The following is a 21,867-nucleotide window of genomic DNA, read 5'->3' on the forward strand; positions in this document are numbered from 1 at the left end:
TAACAAGATATATGAATAGCGCTTCTGATCTATATTAATTGGAAACTTGTGTCATTTTCCCAAATAAGCTATCCCAAAATATAAGGACACTATAAGGAGGGCAAAGAAAAGGCATTATATGGGGTAGCATAGCAGTAATACTCTATGAAGGAGACTGGTGAAAAGATTTGATAATAGCTGCATTCTTAGACGCCACAATTCGAGGAATTTTCTGTGTAGGACCAACATAACTCTTGCATGCACATAATTCCATCAAGGAATTGGAGCCACTGAATTTTAGGTGGATAATTTTGGAGATTTTCTACATGATATTAATACTTCAAAGGAGGAAAGAAGGTATAAAAATGGGAAGTCACAATGTTTCTCCATATAGCACAACTGCACAAAAGTTACTGTATGCTAGTCCACCTTGAAGCAAGTACTTGAAATGACCATTTATATTTTCCAGGAGAATATTAGTCAGAATAGCTTCTTGTGCTCTTGTATGAGACCCTCAAAACCCAATTAAATATTCTACTGTAACTCCTATCAGTTGCTTGCATAAATTCCTCAAGTATTAGAATTTTGACTGCAAATCTGATCAAAATAAGTAGAAAGAAACCAAATGGCTAAATGGATTAGCATTGGTGGGTACAAGCATTTAACATAGGAGAAATTATTCAACCCCACCAAAAAGCCAGGTGAGTCATAAAAGCAATTCCCTTAGCAACAACGTCAAGAGCTTTTTTAAAAAAAATCAGGGCAACTGAGGTAAATTCCTTCACTCAGGTAAATTGAGAAGTAGTGTCCAGTAAAGTTCCCCCCCCCACCCAATATTTTTGGGTTAGGAAATTTGTCAGGAATCTGATTAATTCTGAAGAGAGTCATGTTTTAAGTTTAAAATAAGCTAATTATTTTTTTCAAGTGTAAAGTAAATAAAAAGAAATGCGGTTTTCAGGTTTGCAAGAGGCCCTTGGAGAGAGACACTAGCTAGAGTCCATAAGACTTAACATTCCTCACTATACACTTTTAAAAATTGTATCTGCAATTCATATCATCATTGTCAATGCATGCATTTTTAAATAAGAAGATACTGAAAATCATATTGATTCCAAGGGAGATGTTACAGTTAGAGCCTGTGTGGATACAAAATTTGTATTCACATCTGATCCACAAAAATGATCCATGGATATCTGCAGATGTGCAGGGCTTTAAATAAAAAATTTGGATCCACATCATCCGCAATCTGCAAAAATGGTCCACTGATACCCGCATCCACGGATGTGGATATCTGCAGATAAAAAGCGGATATCCTAGGATTTGCAGGGCTTTAGTTACAATTGTGTGAATTAATACACCTGTAGGGAAGTGACACTGGCCCACTCACCCCTGAATAATTTTTCAAATTTTAGACCTTGCTGGGCTCCAGGAGCTGGGTAGGTGTGGGGATAGAGGAAGGGAAGGAACAGCAGCTGGGAGATGGAAGAAGCAGAAGCAGGATCACAGTTGGAGAACGGCTGGGTCTGCATGCTAGCTAGTAGCATGTCAGAGTTAAACAATTAAGATTCTTCTTCCCCCCTCTTCCCCAAAGAAACAATAGCTGAGACACCCATGATGACCAAGTCCCTTTGTCCCCTCCTTTCTGATGCTTACTCAGAATAGATATAGAATATCTAAAGGGTAAGAGATGTTTATCAATGTAAGCCCCACCATTTTGTAGTATTGCTTCCTTCCTCCTGTCATTATCAGGAGAGCAGAGAAACAAGCGGGGGGACCCAAGAAAAAGGAAGTAGCACTAGATTCAAGATCAACGGAAGGAAGGAAAGTGAATACTTAAAAGCTCAAGTTGGGAAGGGAGGCAAACTCTTCTGTGACAATTAAGTCTTATTTTCTACTTCCTCTTTTTCTCCCTCAGGAGTAGGAGGCAAGCTTTCTGTACAAAGCCATGGGAGGGATGTGGAGATGATGATACGAGAGAGAGAGGGAGAGGGGCAAGATGACTGGGAGAGTCCTAGTTCTAAGCCAAAGAATGCTCTATGAAAAAAGTACTCTTGTCAAGAAAGTTAGTAGGAAGCTAACTGACATACATTTATGACAATCTAATGTTTGGCAATTTACAAGAGGTAACAAATGTACTGATCTCTATATTCTGAAACTTCTGAATAAAGCATATACTGGAATTTTATATATGTAAGAAAAGGCACTTTTGACAAGCTATATTGTCTGCCAGATTTAGAATATAAAGTCCATAGGGAAAGCATCAGATCGTTCCCTGTGCAGCACTCAAGCATACAGTTGGCAACTAATAAAGAAAAATGTGACCAATTACCAGGTACTGTACAACAGGTATATATAAAGTACAGAAACTGAAAAAGAACAAGGTATTCTGTCATGTCCTTAAAATGAAACAGCGAATAAGGAGAGAATTCCACCGTGTGGTCAAAATATAACAGGTGAAAACCCAACACTTTAACCTGTAAATAGGAAAATAAACATAAGCAAAGGAATTGAAGAAAGATTCTGTGCAGAAAGATGTTTGTTATATCATATTACATAAATTGGTTGCTGAACGAAGGGAGAGGACAGGTTTGAGATCTTATATTCAAAATGAATTTAAAAGTATTGGAATTGTAATCTTCCTGTCTTTTATGAGGTATACGACTGAAAAGTGTTTTTTTTAAATCATTAACTTTTCTGCATCTATGTTTTCTTAGAAACATCAGGAATGTCTTTTTCGTCTTCTCTGATTTTGTTGCCAGACCTCAGCAATGTTTGTTTGTTTAAACATCATTATTTATGGGGCTGGATGTTAAAGCCTTTAACAAAGGCTTCCTTAAATCACAATGTTAGACATTTCAAGTTTTCATATTACCATTTCATCAATTCTCCAGCCATCACCTGAGACAAGACTTCAATTTTTAATGTAAAATAAAGAAACAACTTTTAAACAACTTAAACAACAACAAAAAAGGAACTCATGTCAGGGCTTCTTTATATCATACATCAAAAAAGGAACAGAAGACACAAACCCCATTTTTTTCCCTTGGCAGATCACCTTTAAGTTGAACTCAAACCCAGAGGTATCTAGCATACATTTAAATAGAATTGCATGGCAGTTATAAGAATTTAAAAAAAGATTGGAGGACACACAATTTTAAGAGATTGCAAATGGAAAGGGTAGAAGCTTACAGACAAATGGTAACTAAAGATCTCAAAAGAATCAATACAAGAACAGAAACAAGTTAGTCCAAGATAATGATCAAATTCTGTATCACAGAAAAAGGTGTTTCTAAGGTAAATGAAAAATTTCTCTCTAAATATTAGTAGAGTAGAAAAGCACGACAGAACCAAAAGTCTTTGTGATGAGAACTAAGTTTAGCGTGCACTTGTTAGAGGTGTCACTGAGAAAGTGAGAAATGTAAAGACAGACCCTGAGAAGTATAAACCTAAGTTATCTACAAATAACCAAAATGTGATTTTTGTAGGAATTAGTACACAAAAACCTTTCAGATGCAAATATATGTGTACCTAAATCTGAACACTATGGAACACCCATCAATAGATCATATGAAGAAAAATTAGAGAAGCACATTAGCTGGAGAAAAGAACCAAAGATATAACCCAAACCAGGGGAAAAATTCCTGACAACCAGAATATTATTGCAAGAAAGGTCTACAAGATAACTAAGATGTGGCTACAGATGTTTGCAACTGGTACCTTAATATTATAAAAAGGATTCAAATATATTTTATAGAAATAAAAAGATCACTGTTAAAGCTTCAGCAAAAAACATGGGTTATCTAAGCCTTTATCAAAGGATTTTCATGCCCACATATTGATTGATTGATCTAAAATATACACTTAAAATACTGTAATGAAAATATTACACAAGCAGAATGGAGGGATCCAGAGGCTCCTTTCTTTTAAAACAAAAAGTGAATGGATTTAGCCTTATGATTTCCTAAGCCTAGTGAATAACATGTACAATGCTAAGGAAGTGGGACATCATGACAGTTTTATCACTGTTTGAATAATCTTAAAATTGAAACAGCAAAGTAGACAACATGTATCTTGCAATAGGTAACGTAGCAAGTGTACAAAAGCAAATAATTCCTCCAATACAAAAAGCCAGGACAGAGAACAAAACTATAACCTCGAAGGAACAAGGCTCTGATACAGAATACCACCATTCTAGATAATGTAAATGCTCAAAAATTAACAGACTCAATTTGCATTGTTAAATGAGATGAATAATTTGGTCATCTTTCCAGATTGTCTCAGTTCTCCAGGCATTTTTCCCCCCAAAAATATCTGTTTACATGAGTTAGGTTAGCCTCAGGACTGTATATTGAACTTCATTTTGAAACTAACCTGTGAGTTAGGATTTACCGTAAATAAAAATGACGGATCTGGTAGAAGGGAAATGGCTTAATTTACAGAGTAGCAACAGTTTTCTCTATAGAAACTAAGATCTGTGTTATAACGTAAATGCGCTGCACTGCTTTTTTTACCCCCTCCACCACCCAACACACACTAGGGATTCAAAGGACTTGGAGGAAAAAAACCTGAGCTGTCACTTCTGAATTTCAAATAAATGGGCATGAAGAGGGTTGATAACGGAGGCATACAACTGTTCTTGTAGTAAAGGAAAGTACTACAGAAGAGGAAGCATATTTCCCCCCTTTCTCCATCTAACAAAAATGCGTGTTAAATACTCAAATTCAAATCTGAAGGATTTGGACATGTGGCTTTTTTTAAATTGAGAGATGGGTCCAAAACCAAACTCGAGCTTCAAAACACTTATGTGAACTTATATTTTTAGCTTTTGATCATGCTGAATTATCACGATAATGTTAAAATTAAAAAATTAGTACATCTTATAAACCAGTTAAAGAGTTAAAACAAATTAGTCTGAAATTCAGGACTCAATAAAAGGAAGCCAGACCATTAATTGTTTATCTAAGAAATGTGTCCCAAAAAGCCAATCTATAGCAGCTAAAACAACCAAAACATCAGAAGTATCATTGTGAGAGTAAAGATGCAAGACCATTTGTAACAGTGACTGCAGTTACTTGAAAAAAAATAACTGAACAACCTTAAGGAAGGAAGGATGACAGACTGTGGTTTTGTGGCTAGTGAATGGGACTAGAATTCAGGCGGCCTGGATACTAATTCTAGATGTGCCAATGAGCTCCATTGTGACCTTTTGAAAGATTAACTTTTCTGTGCCTCAAAGAGTTTCTTGTTCGTACAATGGGGAAAATACATACCCTATTCTTACCTAATAACGTAATCAATTAAAGTACTGATTACAAAACCCTTAGCATTTTATAACCCTTCCTATCTGAATATCTATCTATTAAGCACATTGTAACTAGGGCTTCTGTTTTTCAGGGCTTATTAGTTTAGTTGGAGTGGAGGGGGTTATTTTAGTAAATTTTGAGTTTTATGTTGGTGCCCAAAAATTGTGGGTGGGGGAGGGAATTGGGGTGCTCTCTTTGTATATACTTTACTCATTACAGAAGTATATACCATAAGTAGTAATCTCATTGTAATGTTCCCTAGTGCACTATAATGTAGTACTGTTTCAAACAGCATTACTTTGAATTAGGCTAGGGAACCTTTCATGTGCACCAGCAGGGCCTACTCAGTTCAACTAATGTGCAACACATTAGTGTGGTTCAGAAATCAAACCCCCACACTCTGCAGTACCACTCAGTGTACACAAGTAATAAGTAACCATTTCCAGTTTTATACTGGTCTTCATTGGCTAAACCCCTCTTTATTTCGGATAAGAAGTGTTTTATCAGTTAAAATGAAAAATCAGAAGTCCTACTTATAATTAAAACAAAACTTGATTGGTCCCTTATGTAACTGAACATCCAGTGTTACACTCAATACTGCGGAGTTATCTTTTCTCAACACAGGCATCATGTCACCCTTGCTAAGAGTTCGCAAGACATAGGCTTGCTAATTCAAACCACAATGTGTGTATATCAATGTATGTAAACAGGAAGGCCAAAGCACAATTGGAGTTGCAGTTAGCAAGATATGTGAATGGTAACAAGAAGGGTTTCTACAGGTATGTTAGTAACAAGAAGGTCAGGAAAAGTGTGGGACCCCTACTGAATGGGGGAGGCAACCTAGTGACAGACGATGTGGAAAAAGCAGAAGTATTCATTGCCTTTTGTGCCTCAGCCTTCACAGACAAGGTCAGCTCCCAGACTTCTGTGCTGGGCAGCACAGTATGGGGAGGAGGTGAGCAGCCTTCAGCGGTGAAAGAACAGGTTAAGGACTATTTAGAAAAGCTGGACATGCACAAGTTCATGGATCTGGATCTAATGCATCCAAGGGTGCTGAGGGTGTCAGCTTATGGGATTGCAGAGCCATTGGCCATTATCTTTGAAAACTCGTGGTGATCTGGGGAGGTCCCAGGCAATTGGAAAAAGGAAATTATAGTGCCCATCTTTAAAAAAGGGAAGAAGGAGAATCTGGGGAACTACAGACCAGTCAGCCTCACCTCTGTCCCTGGAAAAATCATGGAGCAGGTCCACAAGGAATCCATTTTGAAGCACTTGGAGGAGAGGAAGGTGATTAGGAACAGTCAACATGGATTCACCAAGGGCAAGTCATGCCTGACCAACCTGATTGCCTTCTATGATGAAAGAATTAGTTCTGTGGATATGGGGAAAGCAGTGGACATGACGTACCTTGACTTTAGCAAACCTTTTGATATGGTCTCCCACAGTATTCTTGCCAGCAAGTTAAAAAAGTATGGATTGGATGAATGGACTTTAAGGTGGACAGAAAGCTGGCTAGTTCGTCAGGCTCAATGGGTAGTGATCAACGGCTCAATGTCTAGTTGGCAGCCAGTATCAAGTGGAGTGCCCAGGGGTTGGTCTTGGAGCCGGTTTTGTTCAACATCTTCATTAATGATCTGGATGATGGGATGGATTGCACCCTCAGCAAGTTCACAGATGACACTAAGCTAGGGGAAGAGGTAGATATGCTGGAGGGTAGGGATAGGGTCCAGAGTGACCTAGGCAAATTGGAGGACTGGGCCAAAAGAAATCGAATAAGGTTCAACAAGAATAAATGCAGAGTCCTGCACTTAGGACTGAAGAATCCCATGCACTGCTACAGGCTGGGGACCGACTAGCTAAATGGCAGTTCTGCAAAAAAGGACCGGGGGATTACAATGGACGAGAAGCGGGATATGAGTCAACAGTGTGCCCTTGTTGCCAAGATGGCTAACGGCATATTGGGCTGTATTAGTAGGAGCATTGCCAGCAGATAGAGGGAAGTGATTATTCCCCCTCTATTGAGCACTGGTGAGGCCACATCTGGAGTACTGCATCCAGTTTTGGGCCCCCCACTACAGAAAGGATGTGGAAAAATTGGGGACAGTCCAGCAAAGGGCAATGAAAATAACTGGGGGCTGGGGCACGTGACTTATGAGGAGAGACTGAGGGAATTGGGCTTATTTAGTCTGCAGAAGAGAAGAGTGAGGGGGGATTTTATAGCAGCCTTCAACTACCTGAAGGGGGGTTCCAAAGAGGATGGATCTAGACTGTTCTCAGTGGTGGCAGATGAAAGAATAAGAAGCAGTGGTCTCAAGTGGCAGAGGGGAAGGTCTAAGTTGGATATTAGGAAAAACTATTTCACTAGGAGGGTGGTGAAGCACTGGAATGGGTTACCTAGGGAGGTGGTGGAATCTCCATCCTTAGAGGTTTTTAAGGCCCAGCTTGACAAAGCGCTGGCTGGGATGATTTAGTTGTGGTTGGTCCTGCTTTGAGCAGGGGGTTGGACTAGATGACCTCCTGAGGTCTCTTCCAACCGTAATCTTCTATGATTCTGTGAACCAATGTGAATCTTTCTGCAGAACCACGATATTTCCTCACATTTTGGTATCCGTGTAAATAGAAATCATATGGTACAGAGTTACTTTGCCATTCTTGTTTTTCTTACATAATACCTTGCCATATGCTCTGGAGAGTCAGACTTGATTCAAGACTAAGAGCAAATGTACATGTACAATTAAAACGGTGTGGCATTTTGAGGTACCTACCTGGCCAAAGCAGGGACTGGTACTCCTCGTGCTCGTATTGGTGGTTTTCCGCGAACAACTGGAACTTCTGCGTTTTCTGAACCACCATTCAAATATGTTAATTCTTGGAGCTGTGCCTGTCTGATTTCATCATTGTAGTCCTAGACAGAAGAAAGGAATGGAAAGCTATTCAACCAACACAGAAAAATACTTCTCTCAAGGACTGCTTCTAAAAAAGTATTTTTCATAATATTCTAGATGAATTTTTTTGTTGAAAACCCTTTAGAAACAACAATACAGAAAAATGCGGCAATGGGAACACCCATTTAATCTAAAATATGATTAGAACCTTCAAATAAAACATGATTTTTAATTATATTTTTGCTCGCATTGTGTTTTCCTCTCTGAGGCTGCCCATTACCTCCAGCATATTTTCTATTAAACAAAAACAAACAAAACCAAACCACACCAGTAAAAAAGAGGCGGGGTCTTTACTGACTAGCTAAAACAATTACCATTACTTAAAACACTATATATGCCTCTTAACAATTTAGAATGAGTATCAGGCAAGAGCTGATGGTGGAATCACATTCCACTGTAAAGTGGTGAAAATCCCATCACTTCATTTCAGCTTGTCACATCTGATGAATTTTCAGCCGAAGGCATTTTGACTGCAGGCCAGTGTACCACAGGGAGAAATCCTGTGATGCTGGATGGTAGATTAAATGACCTGCCCCAGTAGCTCATTTCCATCTTTAAGTTCTGATTCTATGAATTTCTCTCACATATAGGAGTAATTTTATCCAAATAACAAACATACTGAGTGCTGAAAATATTTTCAATTGAAAAATCTAAAATAGACTTGTATAAGTAAACTGAGGACACACTAGATTTATTTGCTCTCCTCGATAGAGCTACTCATAAGTAGATTGAAGAATTCATAAACAGTTATTTATACAGAGTTAGAAGAATACTTCTCAAACACATGCAGACCTTGAAATACCATAAGGTATCCTTCAAATCCGGTACACGATATAGGAATGAAACAGATGTTGTGAGCTAATGTGAACTCAGAACTGAATTTCTTTATCATCAAATTCCATTCAGTATAAATGAGCCAAGGATTGCAGTTTTAGTGTAAAGCAAGAAAAAAAGATTGTATTCAAAACAGACTATCTTTAACAGGCTCCTCCATGTACCAGTAATAAGCGCTGGTTCTCACATCATTTCACTCTTGTTAGTTCAACAACTACATTGTCTCTATTCCTTTTCAACCAAAGTGGAAGACTTTTATTCAAACACTGCCAATAGTTACAATTCTAATGAAGGAAGAAAGGAAAATCTATCAATGTGAATGCGACCAAAGAAATATCAAATGTTGCCTTATGTACTTTACTATGAAGCACAGAAACCGAACAAACAAAAGGGTTAATGCGACTCTAAGAACACTGGCACCCATCTGTCAGATGTTGTGCCTCCTCTCAATTGTAAGGTGTTTTAAAAAAAAAAAAAAAAAAAAGAAGCCTTGGGTTTTCCCTCATACTTCGTTCCAAGCCTTTTGGTTGAAACACAGATTCTAAACAGCGATGTTACCAGTTAAGCATCTTTGTACACCTTTGGGATGTTAATTCAGAGAGGATAGGTTGCAGTTCACTCTCCATTCAGGCAGAAAGGCTGCAGCAACCAATCAGTAAGTAAGGCTAGGTCTACACTAGAGAGCTTACAGCGACACAGCTGTACCGATGCAATAACATCTCTCGCGTAGCAGCTCTATGCTGACAGGAGAGAGCTCTCCTTTTTGTGCCCTTTTATAGACGCCTTCTGTGACAGATTTATTTCCAGGACCTTGTTCTTTCTAAAGCAACTGCTTCAGTAAACAGTTAATACTTTAAACTTGTGTAAGCAGCAAAGATGTTAATGCAATAAGATCTTAGATTAATACCCACATGTCAGTTATTTCCATGGGGGGAGGGGTATTTCATTCTGATTGACATACAGTACAGAAAGGCAATTCGAACATAACATGTCTATTTCTGCACCTGATGTATGCCAAGTCATGATGGATAGGAATTGTATATAGGAATCCCTTAGCTACAAAATACCAAATTATAAACAAGGTGTACAATGAAGAACATTCAAGAAGCACTAGATGAGCACAATAAGTAGGATGCATTGGCCAAAGTCCCCCACTAAGGAAAGCAGAGGTGACTAGTCTGCAGAGTTTTGATAAGACATTATATGGATGCCCTATATAACTCCTATCCTTATGCATGTCTGCACCAGAAATTGTCAAAGCCCCAGACAAAACAGCTTTGACTCCTAAGGGATGGGGTGGATTAGATTTTTGGTAGGTTTCTTTCCTATATCTTTATTTACTAGGCTGCAGCAGACCTGATCCAGTAGACCCTGATCTGGATTCTTCAATTAAAACTAACAGACATTCTGATTTATGAACTGCAGCCATTAAAATTTTGGAGAATAGCACGCTTTTCCAGTCACATTTGGGAGATGGTTAGAAGGTACACATGAATATCTTCTGTTTAGCCTGGAAACAAGAAGGGAGTGGGGGGCATTTCAGATCGCTTTCATCTCTAAGATGACACTGACTTTGTCAGCCAGATACTTTTGAGAAAAGTTTTAAGTGGGTAAACTTCCCCGCCTGGGAGACTGGCATCCCTTATGAATGTTGCCCATTCTAGCTATCATATCTCCATTCTTCTAAGCAGTTTGACATATTATAAACATGGAGGAAAGTACTGGATAACATCCTAAGGAGGCTGACCTTCTTGGGGTCTCTCTTCACAGAAAAGCAAGAAAACTGAATTGTAGCCTGGCCCAGGAGACTTGAGTATGCTGGCATCTCTCTCCCCCTCTCAGGTATTAATCTGACATTTTTAGGGACTTGGGGAACCAAAAGGACCACGAACATATTAGAAATGTTGAGATTTTGGAGCAAAAACTTAAGTATTTCTATCTTTTATGGGCATATAGTGTATTATCTTGTAGATCAATAGACGTTAGATTCTATCAATAACCCAGGATTACCTAGTTTATAATTATTAATAAAATATTTATTAAGCACGATCCACCTGGAAAAATGTTCACGGTGTTGATCAATCATAAAAACAATTTGTTATTCATTAATAAAAACACCCTGACCTCAAAGTTACAAACAAGGTGGATAAATAAAACACACTGATATTTTACTATTTAAAAAAAAAAATTACATTTTTCATTTGCAAAATTAGATCCATAAATCCAGTATGAATTGTATCCCTCCTCACTTCTTCCAGACAATACATTTATAATTCTCTCTGTCTCTGTCTGATTTAGACACTAATTGCTGATCTTACGTACAAGGGATAGGATATTATATTTTGGACTATGAAATTGGGTATGCCACATTTCTGGATAGAGGGGAAGACCAGTACAAAGCATGCAGTAACTCATGTGAAATACTGATATCACCATCTGTCCACTTTTATTTATACCTAGCATTTCCAATACTATGACAGACCTCCTCCAACAGGGATGGGCTGGTGAATTTGGTGTCAGCCAATCAGAAGAATTCATAGGGATTTATTTCAGAGGCCATAGTGGGAGAAGAACAGAATTTCATAATAGATTCTTCCTCTAAACCCTTGAAAAAGAGAAATGAATATACAAAAGCTTTGACTCAGAGGACATGTCCTTTCTGCCACTGTTACAGGTGGAAACCTTGTTTTCAGACCTCCAAGTTATCAGATCCTTTCACAGCATCTAAATACACAGATGGTTGTATTCAAAATACATTCAACGGAAAGAGTGCATAGCTTTGTGTTGATGTAAATGTTTTGGATGATGGTGAGCTACTATCGCAGAAGCTGTATAAGCTTGGACTCCTTTAAAAAAATTGGAGCACGGTCAGACAGGAAGATAAGTTATTTAGCAGGCCTTGATTTTTCAGCCTCATGGGAATAGGATCTCAAAAATCTCTCTCTCAATGGAAGTCTAATCAAACACAAAAGACTTATAACCATATGAAGGAAACGGTACACATGAAGGTGTACCTTGTGAAGACAGGCATTTTGACAGGCAGGCATCCATAATGGAGATCCTTCTACTCTTTAGTAAGACCTATCGAACTTGTTCCAAGCAAGTTTGTTCTCTGGGATTTAGCCATGGAGCTTCCAGACCATTAACACTCAACTATTTACAATAAAATACCAGAATACAGTCAACTGAGAGTACTTGCAAAAGCAAAGAGAGCAGTTCCAGTGACCATCACAGGCCGTAAGAAGGAACTGAGGGGGCTCAGAGTCAGCTGGGCCTTTTATGTGGATGCCAGTGGCATGCAGCAGCAGAAGGTGCCCTAGCTGCCCCAACAGGTATCGTTGAGGGAAAATTTGCAGTGACTGTGAAGGGGGGCACATGTTCACCAGGAGCGGTCTGCACATGTACAATCACTTAAAGAAGAGCTTTCAGTTTATGCTGCAAATAGAAAATAAAAAGTATAGGTAATATTTTTGTTCCAATGAAACTAAATGGTACAAGAATGACCTCTCTGCTCTGACAACCATGCTGCCCCCAAATATCTGTTTGCTTTGGTAGGAAGAACAGTTAGTTCTGCAAGTTGTGGTTAAATAATTTATCTTAGGAGCTTTCTTCTTCAAAAATCCTGTTCACTTCTTGTTTTATCAAACTCTTCAGTGGGTTGTATTTAAAAATGACCTTGTCTACCAGAATGCTTTCTTTCCTCTTCTAGAAAAAACAGTAAGAATAGGCTCTGCTCTTTCCTGTTGGTTAATACAGTAAATTATTGACTGCTTGGACAATTTCTTTTTCTCAAACAAATTTCTGTATCTGTAATCATGGGAGTTCTGTACCAGATATAGATCTTGAACATCTAAGACTGACCTGTTCTCTTGGAATTTCTAATGAAAGTGTTTCCTGAAGGAACTGTTCCCTAGAGGTATTTAGCTTCTGAGTGAAAGGCTCACCAAATAGTTTGAACATATCTAATATGAAAATACTTTTGAATCAAGGATTTGAAATCAAGTTTTGATCAAATTTGATATTAATTCTCCTCTAGACATAGTTTCTCTTCATAGAACATTTCTAGTGTCTCTTGAACTGTCGGTCATTTTTGGTGTTGTGTTGAAGACCATTGAATCAAATCAGAGAAGAGAATGAGTTACTCCTTAAGCACCCATCTGTACTGTGCAGAAAGAAAAATTGTGTTACTGGGATTTCCAATTTGGGATACATATGCAGGAGATCTTATGCAGAAACGGTATTGCACACAACATAAGGTAACTCTTTTGGATCTCATTATGACAGATAAAGATGAATTAATCACTAGACTAGAATTTGGTGGTGGTTGCGTAGGGACCAGTGATCATTAACAGATTACATCAATATAGGCAAAAAGAGGACAGTCATAACCAGTAATTGTATCTAGGGGGAGGGGTGAGAGAGAGTCTGTATCCCTATGTTCATCCTTTTTACAAAACTATAATGGATTTTGTACAAAGTATGCCTTGTGAGGTATTGTTTGAAACTCATGATGTGCTCATTATTATTGTCCTGGTAAAATATGTATGGCAACATTATATGTAAAGTTATAAGATACTACTGTATAAACACTACTGAGACATATTCCAAATTTAGAAAAGCAGGCACAAACTGGTTCCTCAAAGACAAAAGGCAAACAGACACCTCAGCCAGGTGTCAACAAAATCAAATGGACTATCACCTGGTTAAGTGACCATTCTTTGGCAGGAAAAAGGGTATGAGCAAGAAATTTACATGTTGGCAAACAGCTAGAAGTTCCCATCCCACAGACTTTTTGTCTCCTGAACCCAGGGCTTGGTAATGAGTCTGTACACAGACACAAGTGTCTGTTGTAAAAATTTTGAGGTCCATGGCATGGGGTATGCTCACCTCGGGCAGCTCGGCTCCCCATCCCTGCTGTTGCTGGCTAAGGGGAGGCGTGGCCAGGCAGCTCTGCAGGCAAGCACGCATGCATTTTGCCAGATCAGTCTGCTGCAGGCACTGCCCCCCCCGCAGCTCCCGGCCAATGGGCTGGGAGCCGAAGAGTCAGCGCTTGGGGAGTGGGGACAGAGTCAGTGTCATTAGTGGCTGGGCAGAGTCAGCCAGGAGAGCACGAGGGAGCGAGGGAAAAAGGCAGGAAACGGGCTGGGAGGTGGCATGCGGCTCCATTGGCCACTGATAGCATGAGGGAGCATGCTGCCTCTGTCCCCCCTGCCCCAAGCACTGACGCCATGACCAATGGGAGCTGCGGGGGGGCGGGGGGGAGCTGCACCTGCAGATGGAAGCACTGTGCCTGCAGGGTTGCCTGGCTGCACCTCGCCTCCACCAGCAGGGACGTGGAGCTGCCCGAGGTGCTAGAAGGTGAAGAAGAAAGAGGTTATTTCGAGCTGTTGGCATTGCAGGTCTCTGTAATGAAATAGGTCCCTACACAATTATCTGCTTTCACCCACTGTCGCATGTTGGTAGGCTATGTAGAACAGGGCCACCTCAGCGGGAGCACCAGGGGGCGTTAAACCTGATGGGAGCATAATCCCAGACACACAGGGTTAGAACACCCACAGCCCCATCCCTTCAGGGTAGTAGCCATGCTCCTCACCTCCTGCATCTGAGCAGCAGGCAGGCCATGACCCTGCCTCCTCCTCAGCCCCTTGTGTGCCCAAGGAGACCCAGCCCAGCAAGGCCCCGCTGTCAGCAGAGTGTGGAGTGTCGGAAAGTGGAGCAGGAACTGCATCATCGTAGGACGGTCTTAGTGATGGTGCTTCGGAGTCCCTGAGAGGCTAGGTTTGTATTCTTGGCACTGCCTCTGCCATGGATTTCTTGTGACCTTGGGCAAGGCCTCATCCCTGTGACAGCTGGGGAACTAACAACCCCCCATTGTGCAGTAATGAGGGCCATAAAGAAATATTTGGAAAGAGAATGAAAGTCTGATGCTAAAAAGAGATTCAAAAGGTGGGGAAGGAGAGGAGAATTTCTGGTACCTTCCCCTCCTCCTCCCCCTCCCCATAGCTAAGCATCCATGCAGGGCCTGGGTGCAATCTGGCCCATAGTTTTTATTAATGAACTGCTACTGCTGTACAGATCACAGAACTTTGATTTTCTGTGGACCCTGTAAAAAGTAGTTATTTTTTAAAAGTATTCATAATTCAAAAGAATTTCCTCCATATTTAATAAAGTGTATAAACAGTTTTTAGTAATTGCAAACCCAATAAAATGCAGCGGGGGTACCTTTTATTTTGTATGATGTTTTGATACCAACCTAGGGTGACCAGACAGCAAATCAGGACCGGGGGGGGGGGGGGGAGAGAAGGATAACAGGAACCTATATAAGAAAAAGACCAAAAAATCAGGAATATCCCTATAAAATCAGGACATCTGGTCACCCTATACCAACCAAACCCATGCACAGTTATAGCAGGCTTTAATCTATTGATCTACCTACTTACATATCCACAACAATAATCTGGGATACATAACATTTCTGAATGCCATCAACTTCAGTTAAAGTTAGTTAGCCCAGTCCTGAAAGGTCCTCAGTATCTTGAACTCACAGTGCAGTCAATGGCTGTTGAGGGCCCTCAGAAGCTCATAGCAGCTGCTCAGCACCTTGCAGTATCAGGGCTTCATTCTCTTTCCAAACATCTCCCTAGGTACTTATATTGAACTCAGTAACACAGTATTTGAGTGCCTCAAACAATGAATTTAGCCTCATGCAACCTTTTTGAGGTCTCCCTGTGTCTGCCTATACATATGCTATTATAGCCCAAATCTATAGCAAGGAGCAGCCCTGGCAACGACTTACATGGCACTGTCTCATTTTCAATGTAAGTTTCTCTCATTGTCTCTGGAACCTCTGATTCAAACCCCCCCCCCCTTTTTTTTTTGGTTACTTATCCATTAGTGCTATAGTACAGAAGCAGGACAGAACTAAAGCTAAAGAAATGCATTTATAATGAATTCCCAGCACCTGTAGATTTCCACTTAACTTGATGGGGTATTTTCCCTACATTATGAAAGTAACTATTCCACAGTAAGGGCCAAAATCTGTCCTTCAGGTTGTGTGTAGGCAGAATTGTACTTCAGCAACAGCTGTATGAAAAGGATGGCTGTAATAAAGAATAAATACAGAACACTGGGAAAGCCTGATTAACACTATGTTAAACTGTTTCATATTGAGATGACAGAAGACATGGGAATAGGGCACCCATTTCTGATGCCTGTTTCCTGTATGTATGTATGTATGTACATATGTACATACATACATACTATGTTAGGTCAGTTAATCCCACCACCACAAGCGTTCCCTTCTTAGGGTCTTTTACTAATATGGTACTTCCTGATCATGTCTTGTGAATACGGATCTACATTACATGAAATTGGTTCTGCCTTTTCTTAGTGGAATCCAAATATTTTTTATTTAACTCCTCAATTTCTCTTTTGTTTCCCCTACCCCAGAGGATCATTACATTTTTAAAAATATATTCTAACAAACAGGGATGTCACAAAAAAAAAAAAAAAAAAGAGTTATATTGAAAATGGGTTACAAACCCTAGGAAGAGCTGTCAAAATACTTCTTAAAATATTTGGAAAGAGTTCATGAAGTTTGGTGGGCTGCTTGAGCCCCTGCAAGAAATTGTTCTCAAGGGACCAATCATGCAAAACTTCCCAAAAGGAATTTAAGAACAGGCCCTAATTATTAAGCCCTCAGTAACAAAGTATGTAGCATTCTTTATAGACATCTGAAAATATCCCATGAAAAGCTGTTGAAATAAATTTTCAAGCCATATTTTCAGGATGCTGTTTTTCCTGTAGCTCCTACAATTTTTTTCACCATTGTTCAAATTTATGCTATTACAGTTTTCTAGTTAATTTAATATACTGATCCTACAGCCACTGAAGTCAGTGAGTTTTGCCCTTAACAGCAATGGATGCAGAATCAGGCCTTTCACTGAATGTATCTGAACTGAGTTTCTGTGTGGTTTTTTTTGAAAGTATAACTTAAAAATAACACTTGATATGAACATTTATGTCCAAGAACAATAAAAAGGTGGTGACAACAATGCACTGGATATATGGTTTATGGATAAATATTTATTTAAATACCCCCATCCTACAAAAAAAAAATATTGACTTTCATTTTTTAAACAGAAAGCCCATACTGGACTTCACAGAAAATAGAATATGTACTGATAGAATAATAATAATAATAAAAGATTTAAAATGGGGGTATTCCATGTTTTTGCCTCACCATGTCAGACTGATCTTTATCTTGAAAGTTACTGAATTAAAATTCCCATACTACGTGTGACAGTAGCAGCATGATAGAGTTTTGCTTCACTGATTAGAATAAAGTGAAATAGATTACTGTAGAATCTTGACACACCAAAAAAAAGAGGCTTTGTTATCCAATCAGACAAAGCATTAGTGTGACGTTGCACCCCATAATGCTTTATAGAAATATGCTTATAAATGTAAGTATGACACAAGTTTTATGCTAGATATGCCATGTAACATATCTTTGCAAAGGTTACATTCTACTGCATGTATTCGTCCTATTCGTATGCATGTATCATTTTTATATCTGAAGTTATGCGCGTTGGCTCTATGCTTGTATTTAAAGTGTTTGCTGTAGAAAGCACCAAAGGCAGATTTGGTCAACATAACGTGAAGGGGTTATTCAAGTAAATGGAAGTACGTAGCTAACAATGGACCTTGACAGATACCAATCCACATCTGAGCTTTCCTGGGAACGTTCGGTCTAACAAGTGGGCAATGGCGTCGACCTGTTGAGAACTGAGTCATGCATGGACATGTGACTCCAAAACTCCATCCTGTAGCTGTAATTCTACACGGGGGGGAGGGAGGGGGAGAGAAGAGGTTTCCACTCACACAAGAGAGAGACTATATAAGCCCCTGGAAACCCCTCCATTTTGTCTTCAGCTGGCTCAAGAGATAGTCTCTCCACCCCAAAGAGATGCCTGAAAGAAACTAGAACAAAGGACAGTAATTACAGAGGTGTGAGTGATTGCTGGACCCAGACTAGGAGGAAATCTAGTCTGTAAAAGAAGCTTATTGGAACATCTCTGAGGGTGAGATTTATCTGCATTTAGTGTTTTACTATAGTAGGCTTAGACTTCTGTGTTTTTGTTTTATTTTGCTTGGTAATTTACTTTGTTTTGTCAGTCATTACTTGGAACCACTTAAATCCTACTTTTTAAATTTAATAACATCACTTTTTACTTATTAATTAAGTCAGAGAAAGTATTAATACTTGGAGCAAACAGCTGTGCATCTCTCTCTATCAGTGTTATAGAGGGCGAACAATGTATGAGTTTATCCTGTATAAGCTTTATACAGAGTAAAACGGATTTATTTCAAGTTTGGATCCCATTGGGAACTGGGTATCTGGGCGCTGGAGACAAGAGCACTTCTTAAGCGTTTTTCCAGGTAAGCCTGCAGCTTTTGGGGGATGTGGTTCAGACTTGGGTCTGTGTTTGTAGCAGGCTAGCGTGTCTGGCACAACCAGGCAAGGTACTGAAGTCACAAGCTGCTAGGGAAAATGGGCTCAGTAGTAGTCCCAGCACACCAGGTGGCCGTTCCCAAGGGGGTTTCTGTGACCCGACCCATCACAGTTAGCTACATTCAAATAAACGTTGAGAGAGTTTTTTCCCCCTCATTCCAGTGGGGAAAAGAACCTGCACAACATGGCGCTGAAAAAAAAATCATTCAACCCAGCTTGGGAAAAGAATATTTTATGTTCCAAAGACCCAAAGATTGTTTTATGGAGTGCCCAAGGTGTGGCCAAGTAATGAAACAGCTCAAGTCAACTGTAGCTCGCAACCATGCTGAGAAGTGGTGCAAAAAAAATGTCCAAGACTTCAAACACCTTGAGTGTAGAGAAGCAAATTCATTGAGGAGGCCACATCAAAAAGAGGAAGAGAGGTAAAGTCAATGACTGACTTTAACCAGAATGTCAAAGATGCACAGAATGATCTTTGCCTTGCCTACAGTTTAGCAAAAGCCAAATTGCCATTTAGAGCAGGTAGCATCTTCAAAGAAATTGCCAAAAAATTGACCCAAAATGTTCTCCTTTTCAAAGACTGCACTTCAGTGCCAGAACTGTAGCAAGAAACACTGACGATTTAGGTGACTACCTTTACGGTGAAACTGAAAGCAGCAGTAAATGCTCCATTTGTTAACTTAATGTGTGATGAGAGTATCATAGAATCTCAGGGTTGGAAGGGACCTCAGGAGGTCATCTAGTCCAACCCCCTGCTCAAAGCAGGACCAATCCCCAATTTTTGGCCCAGATCCCTAAATGGCCCCCCTCAAGGACTGAGCTCACAACCCTGGATTTAGCAGGCCAATGCTCAAACCACTGAGCTATCCCCCCACCCAGTACTGACCACAGTGACAAGAGTCAGCTTATTATTTACCATTGCTTTGTGAATGTTGACACAAGTGAAATTCGCTTCAAGTTTTTGAGCTTAATTGAAATAGCTGAACGATGTAATGCTGAAAATCTGAATGCAGCCATTGTTGGCAGTTTGGAAAAGAACCAAAACAAGTATCCCGTGGATAAAATTATGGGATTTACATCGGAAGGGGCATCTGTAATGCTAGCCCAACGTGAAAGTGTTTCAAAGTGCCTGAAAGATCATCATGGTGATTTGTTCATCCAGCATTGTACGACCCATCACCAAGCCTTAATGGCTAGAGATGCTGAATCAGTCATACCTGACTTTGTGGAAGATATGATCAAAGCGACACAGATATTTCAGTAGGACTGTGAGAAAAAAGGAGTTTAGACAGATCTGTGAGCTGAATGAAGAATATTCAAATCTGGTTAGCTAAAAAAATTTCACAAGTTAAGTTTGGCTGCCTGAGTTGAGAGGTTTGAGCTATTGAAGGATTCTCTAGTGCAATACTTGGCGAGAGCATCATTTGGGAATGGGTAGCCAAATTATAGAACACATTGCCAGAATATCTATCACACTATGTCATTAAGTCTGGTAATTTTGTCAAGTGTTCATCATGCAACAGGGTGGTGCTGACCCCTGCCTGAACCCCAGCTGGCAATGATTCTTAAAGAGAAGAAAAATGATAAAAATAAGAAAAAAGAAAAGGAGTACTTGTGGCACCTTAGAGACTAACCAGTTTATTTGAGCATGAGCTTTCGTGAGCTACAGCTCACTTCATCGGATGCATAGCATATTGTGGAAACTGCAGAAGACATTATGTGCAGTTTCCACAATATGCTATGCATCCGATGAAGTGAGCTGTAGCTCACGAAAGCTCATGCTCAAATAAACTGGTTAGTCTCTAAGGTGCCACAAGTACTCCTTTTCTTTTTTCTTTTTACGAATACAGACTAACACGGCTGTTACTCTGATAAAAATAAGGAACAGACTCCCCAAATGATCTCTCCCTTCATCTCTACTCATGGCATCACCACCACCTGAGGACAAGGAAATTAATACTAAACCAAACAAGGGATCCTGGCTGAAAGGATTCCAGCCAATAAGACTGTTTAGCATGTGGTGAGTGAAATCTTTGATTTGAATTCACTTGCGTGTTAAGTTAGGCATTTATCGTGTGTTCTGGGACTGGGATTTGCTGGTGCTGCTCTGCAATGTAGTTCATGGCTGGCTGGCTAGCTAGCTAGAATACTTCTACAGTATAGCTGGAGGTGATTTACATGCTGTGTGTGGGAAGACCAGGAGCAATTACTCTCACAGCAAAGTCCTGTAAAGGGCACCCCAGGTAGGAGAATTGAGGGGACACAGCTGTCCATCTGTCGTGTGTGTGTGTGTGTGTGTTTGTGTGTGTACACACATATAGAGTACTCCAAAAGGGATAATTCCCCAAACGAAGGAAAATTCTGTGCAAATTGGGAGGGAAGGTATAAATAGAAATGTAAAATTAAAATATGAATTTCTTTAACAAGTTTATCAGGTGGCCAAAAAGCTGATTCCACAATCAAAAATGAGACCAACTTTGGCTAAAAGTCCAGCCCAGTTCAGTAATGAAGTGAAGGGAGCAATTAGAAATCAGAAGAATACTATATAACAAGTGGGTGAAAAGGGGAAACAGAACAATCAGAATCTGCAGTTAGAAAATTGATAAGGGAAGCTAAAGACATCAGGGAAAAATCCATGGGTCGCAGAGCTAAGAACAATCAGGACCACTTTTTAAAGTATACTGGGAATAAAGAAATCCTAGCAATGGTATAGGCTCATTACTAGACAGAGATGGTAAAACTGTTCATAATGATGGAGAAAGGTAGAAGTATTTAATTTCAAGTGTTCAGCTAACCTGCTGACATGGGTAATTGTTGGCCGATTAGCCTGAAATCAATCGTGGACAAAATAATGGAGAAGCGGATATGGGATTCAGTTGATAAACAATAGGACTATAAGAAAAGGAGTACTTGTGGCACCTTAGAGACTAACCAATTTATTTGAGCATAAGCTTTCGTGAGCTACAGCTCACTTCATCCGATGAAGTGAGCTGTAGCTCACGAAAGCTTATGCTCAAATAAATTGGTTAGTCTCTAAGGTGCCACAAGTACTCCTTTTCTTTTTGCGAATACAGACTAACACGGCTGTTACTCTGAAATAGGACTATAAGTAATGCCAGCAAAGTTTTATGGACAACAGATTTCAAAGAATAAAATTGAGTTTGTCTGATAAGATTACGTTTGGTTGATGATTATTACAGATATGCAGTTCAGTTTATAGTACCGCACAATATTCGGGTTAAAATATTAGCACTACACATTATCAATAAAGCAGACTAAAACGGTTCAAGAT

General features: G+C 39.6%; 1 protein-coding gene across 1 annotated transcript in view; it reads right to left on the reverse strand.

The window, feature by feature from the left end:
- Positions 1-21,867, reverse strand: part of KHDRBS3 (KH RNA binding domain containing, signal transduction associated 3) — a 190,952-nt gene that overhangs the window by 79,215 nt on the left and 89,870 nt on the right. Inside the window, exon 5 of the mRNA XM_074943812.1 lies at positions 8,048-8,187. Coding sequence (XP_074799913.1) covers positions 8,048-8,187 — 140 coding nt within the window. The remainder of the gene's footprint in view (positions 1-8,047; positions 8,188-21,867) is intronic.

Source organism: Natator depressus, chromosome 2 (genome assembly GCF_965152275.1).
Source record: "Natator depressus isolate rNatDep1 chromosome 2, rNatDep2.hap1, whole genome shotgun sequence".
Taxonomy (NCBI): domain Eukaryota; kingdom Metazoa; phylum Chordata; order Testudines; family Cheloniidae; genus Natator; species Natator depressus.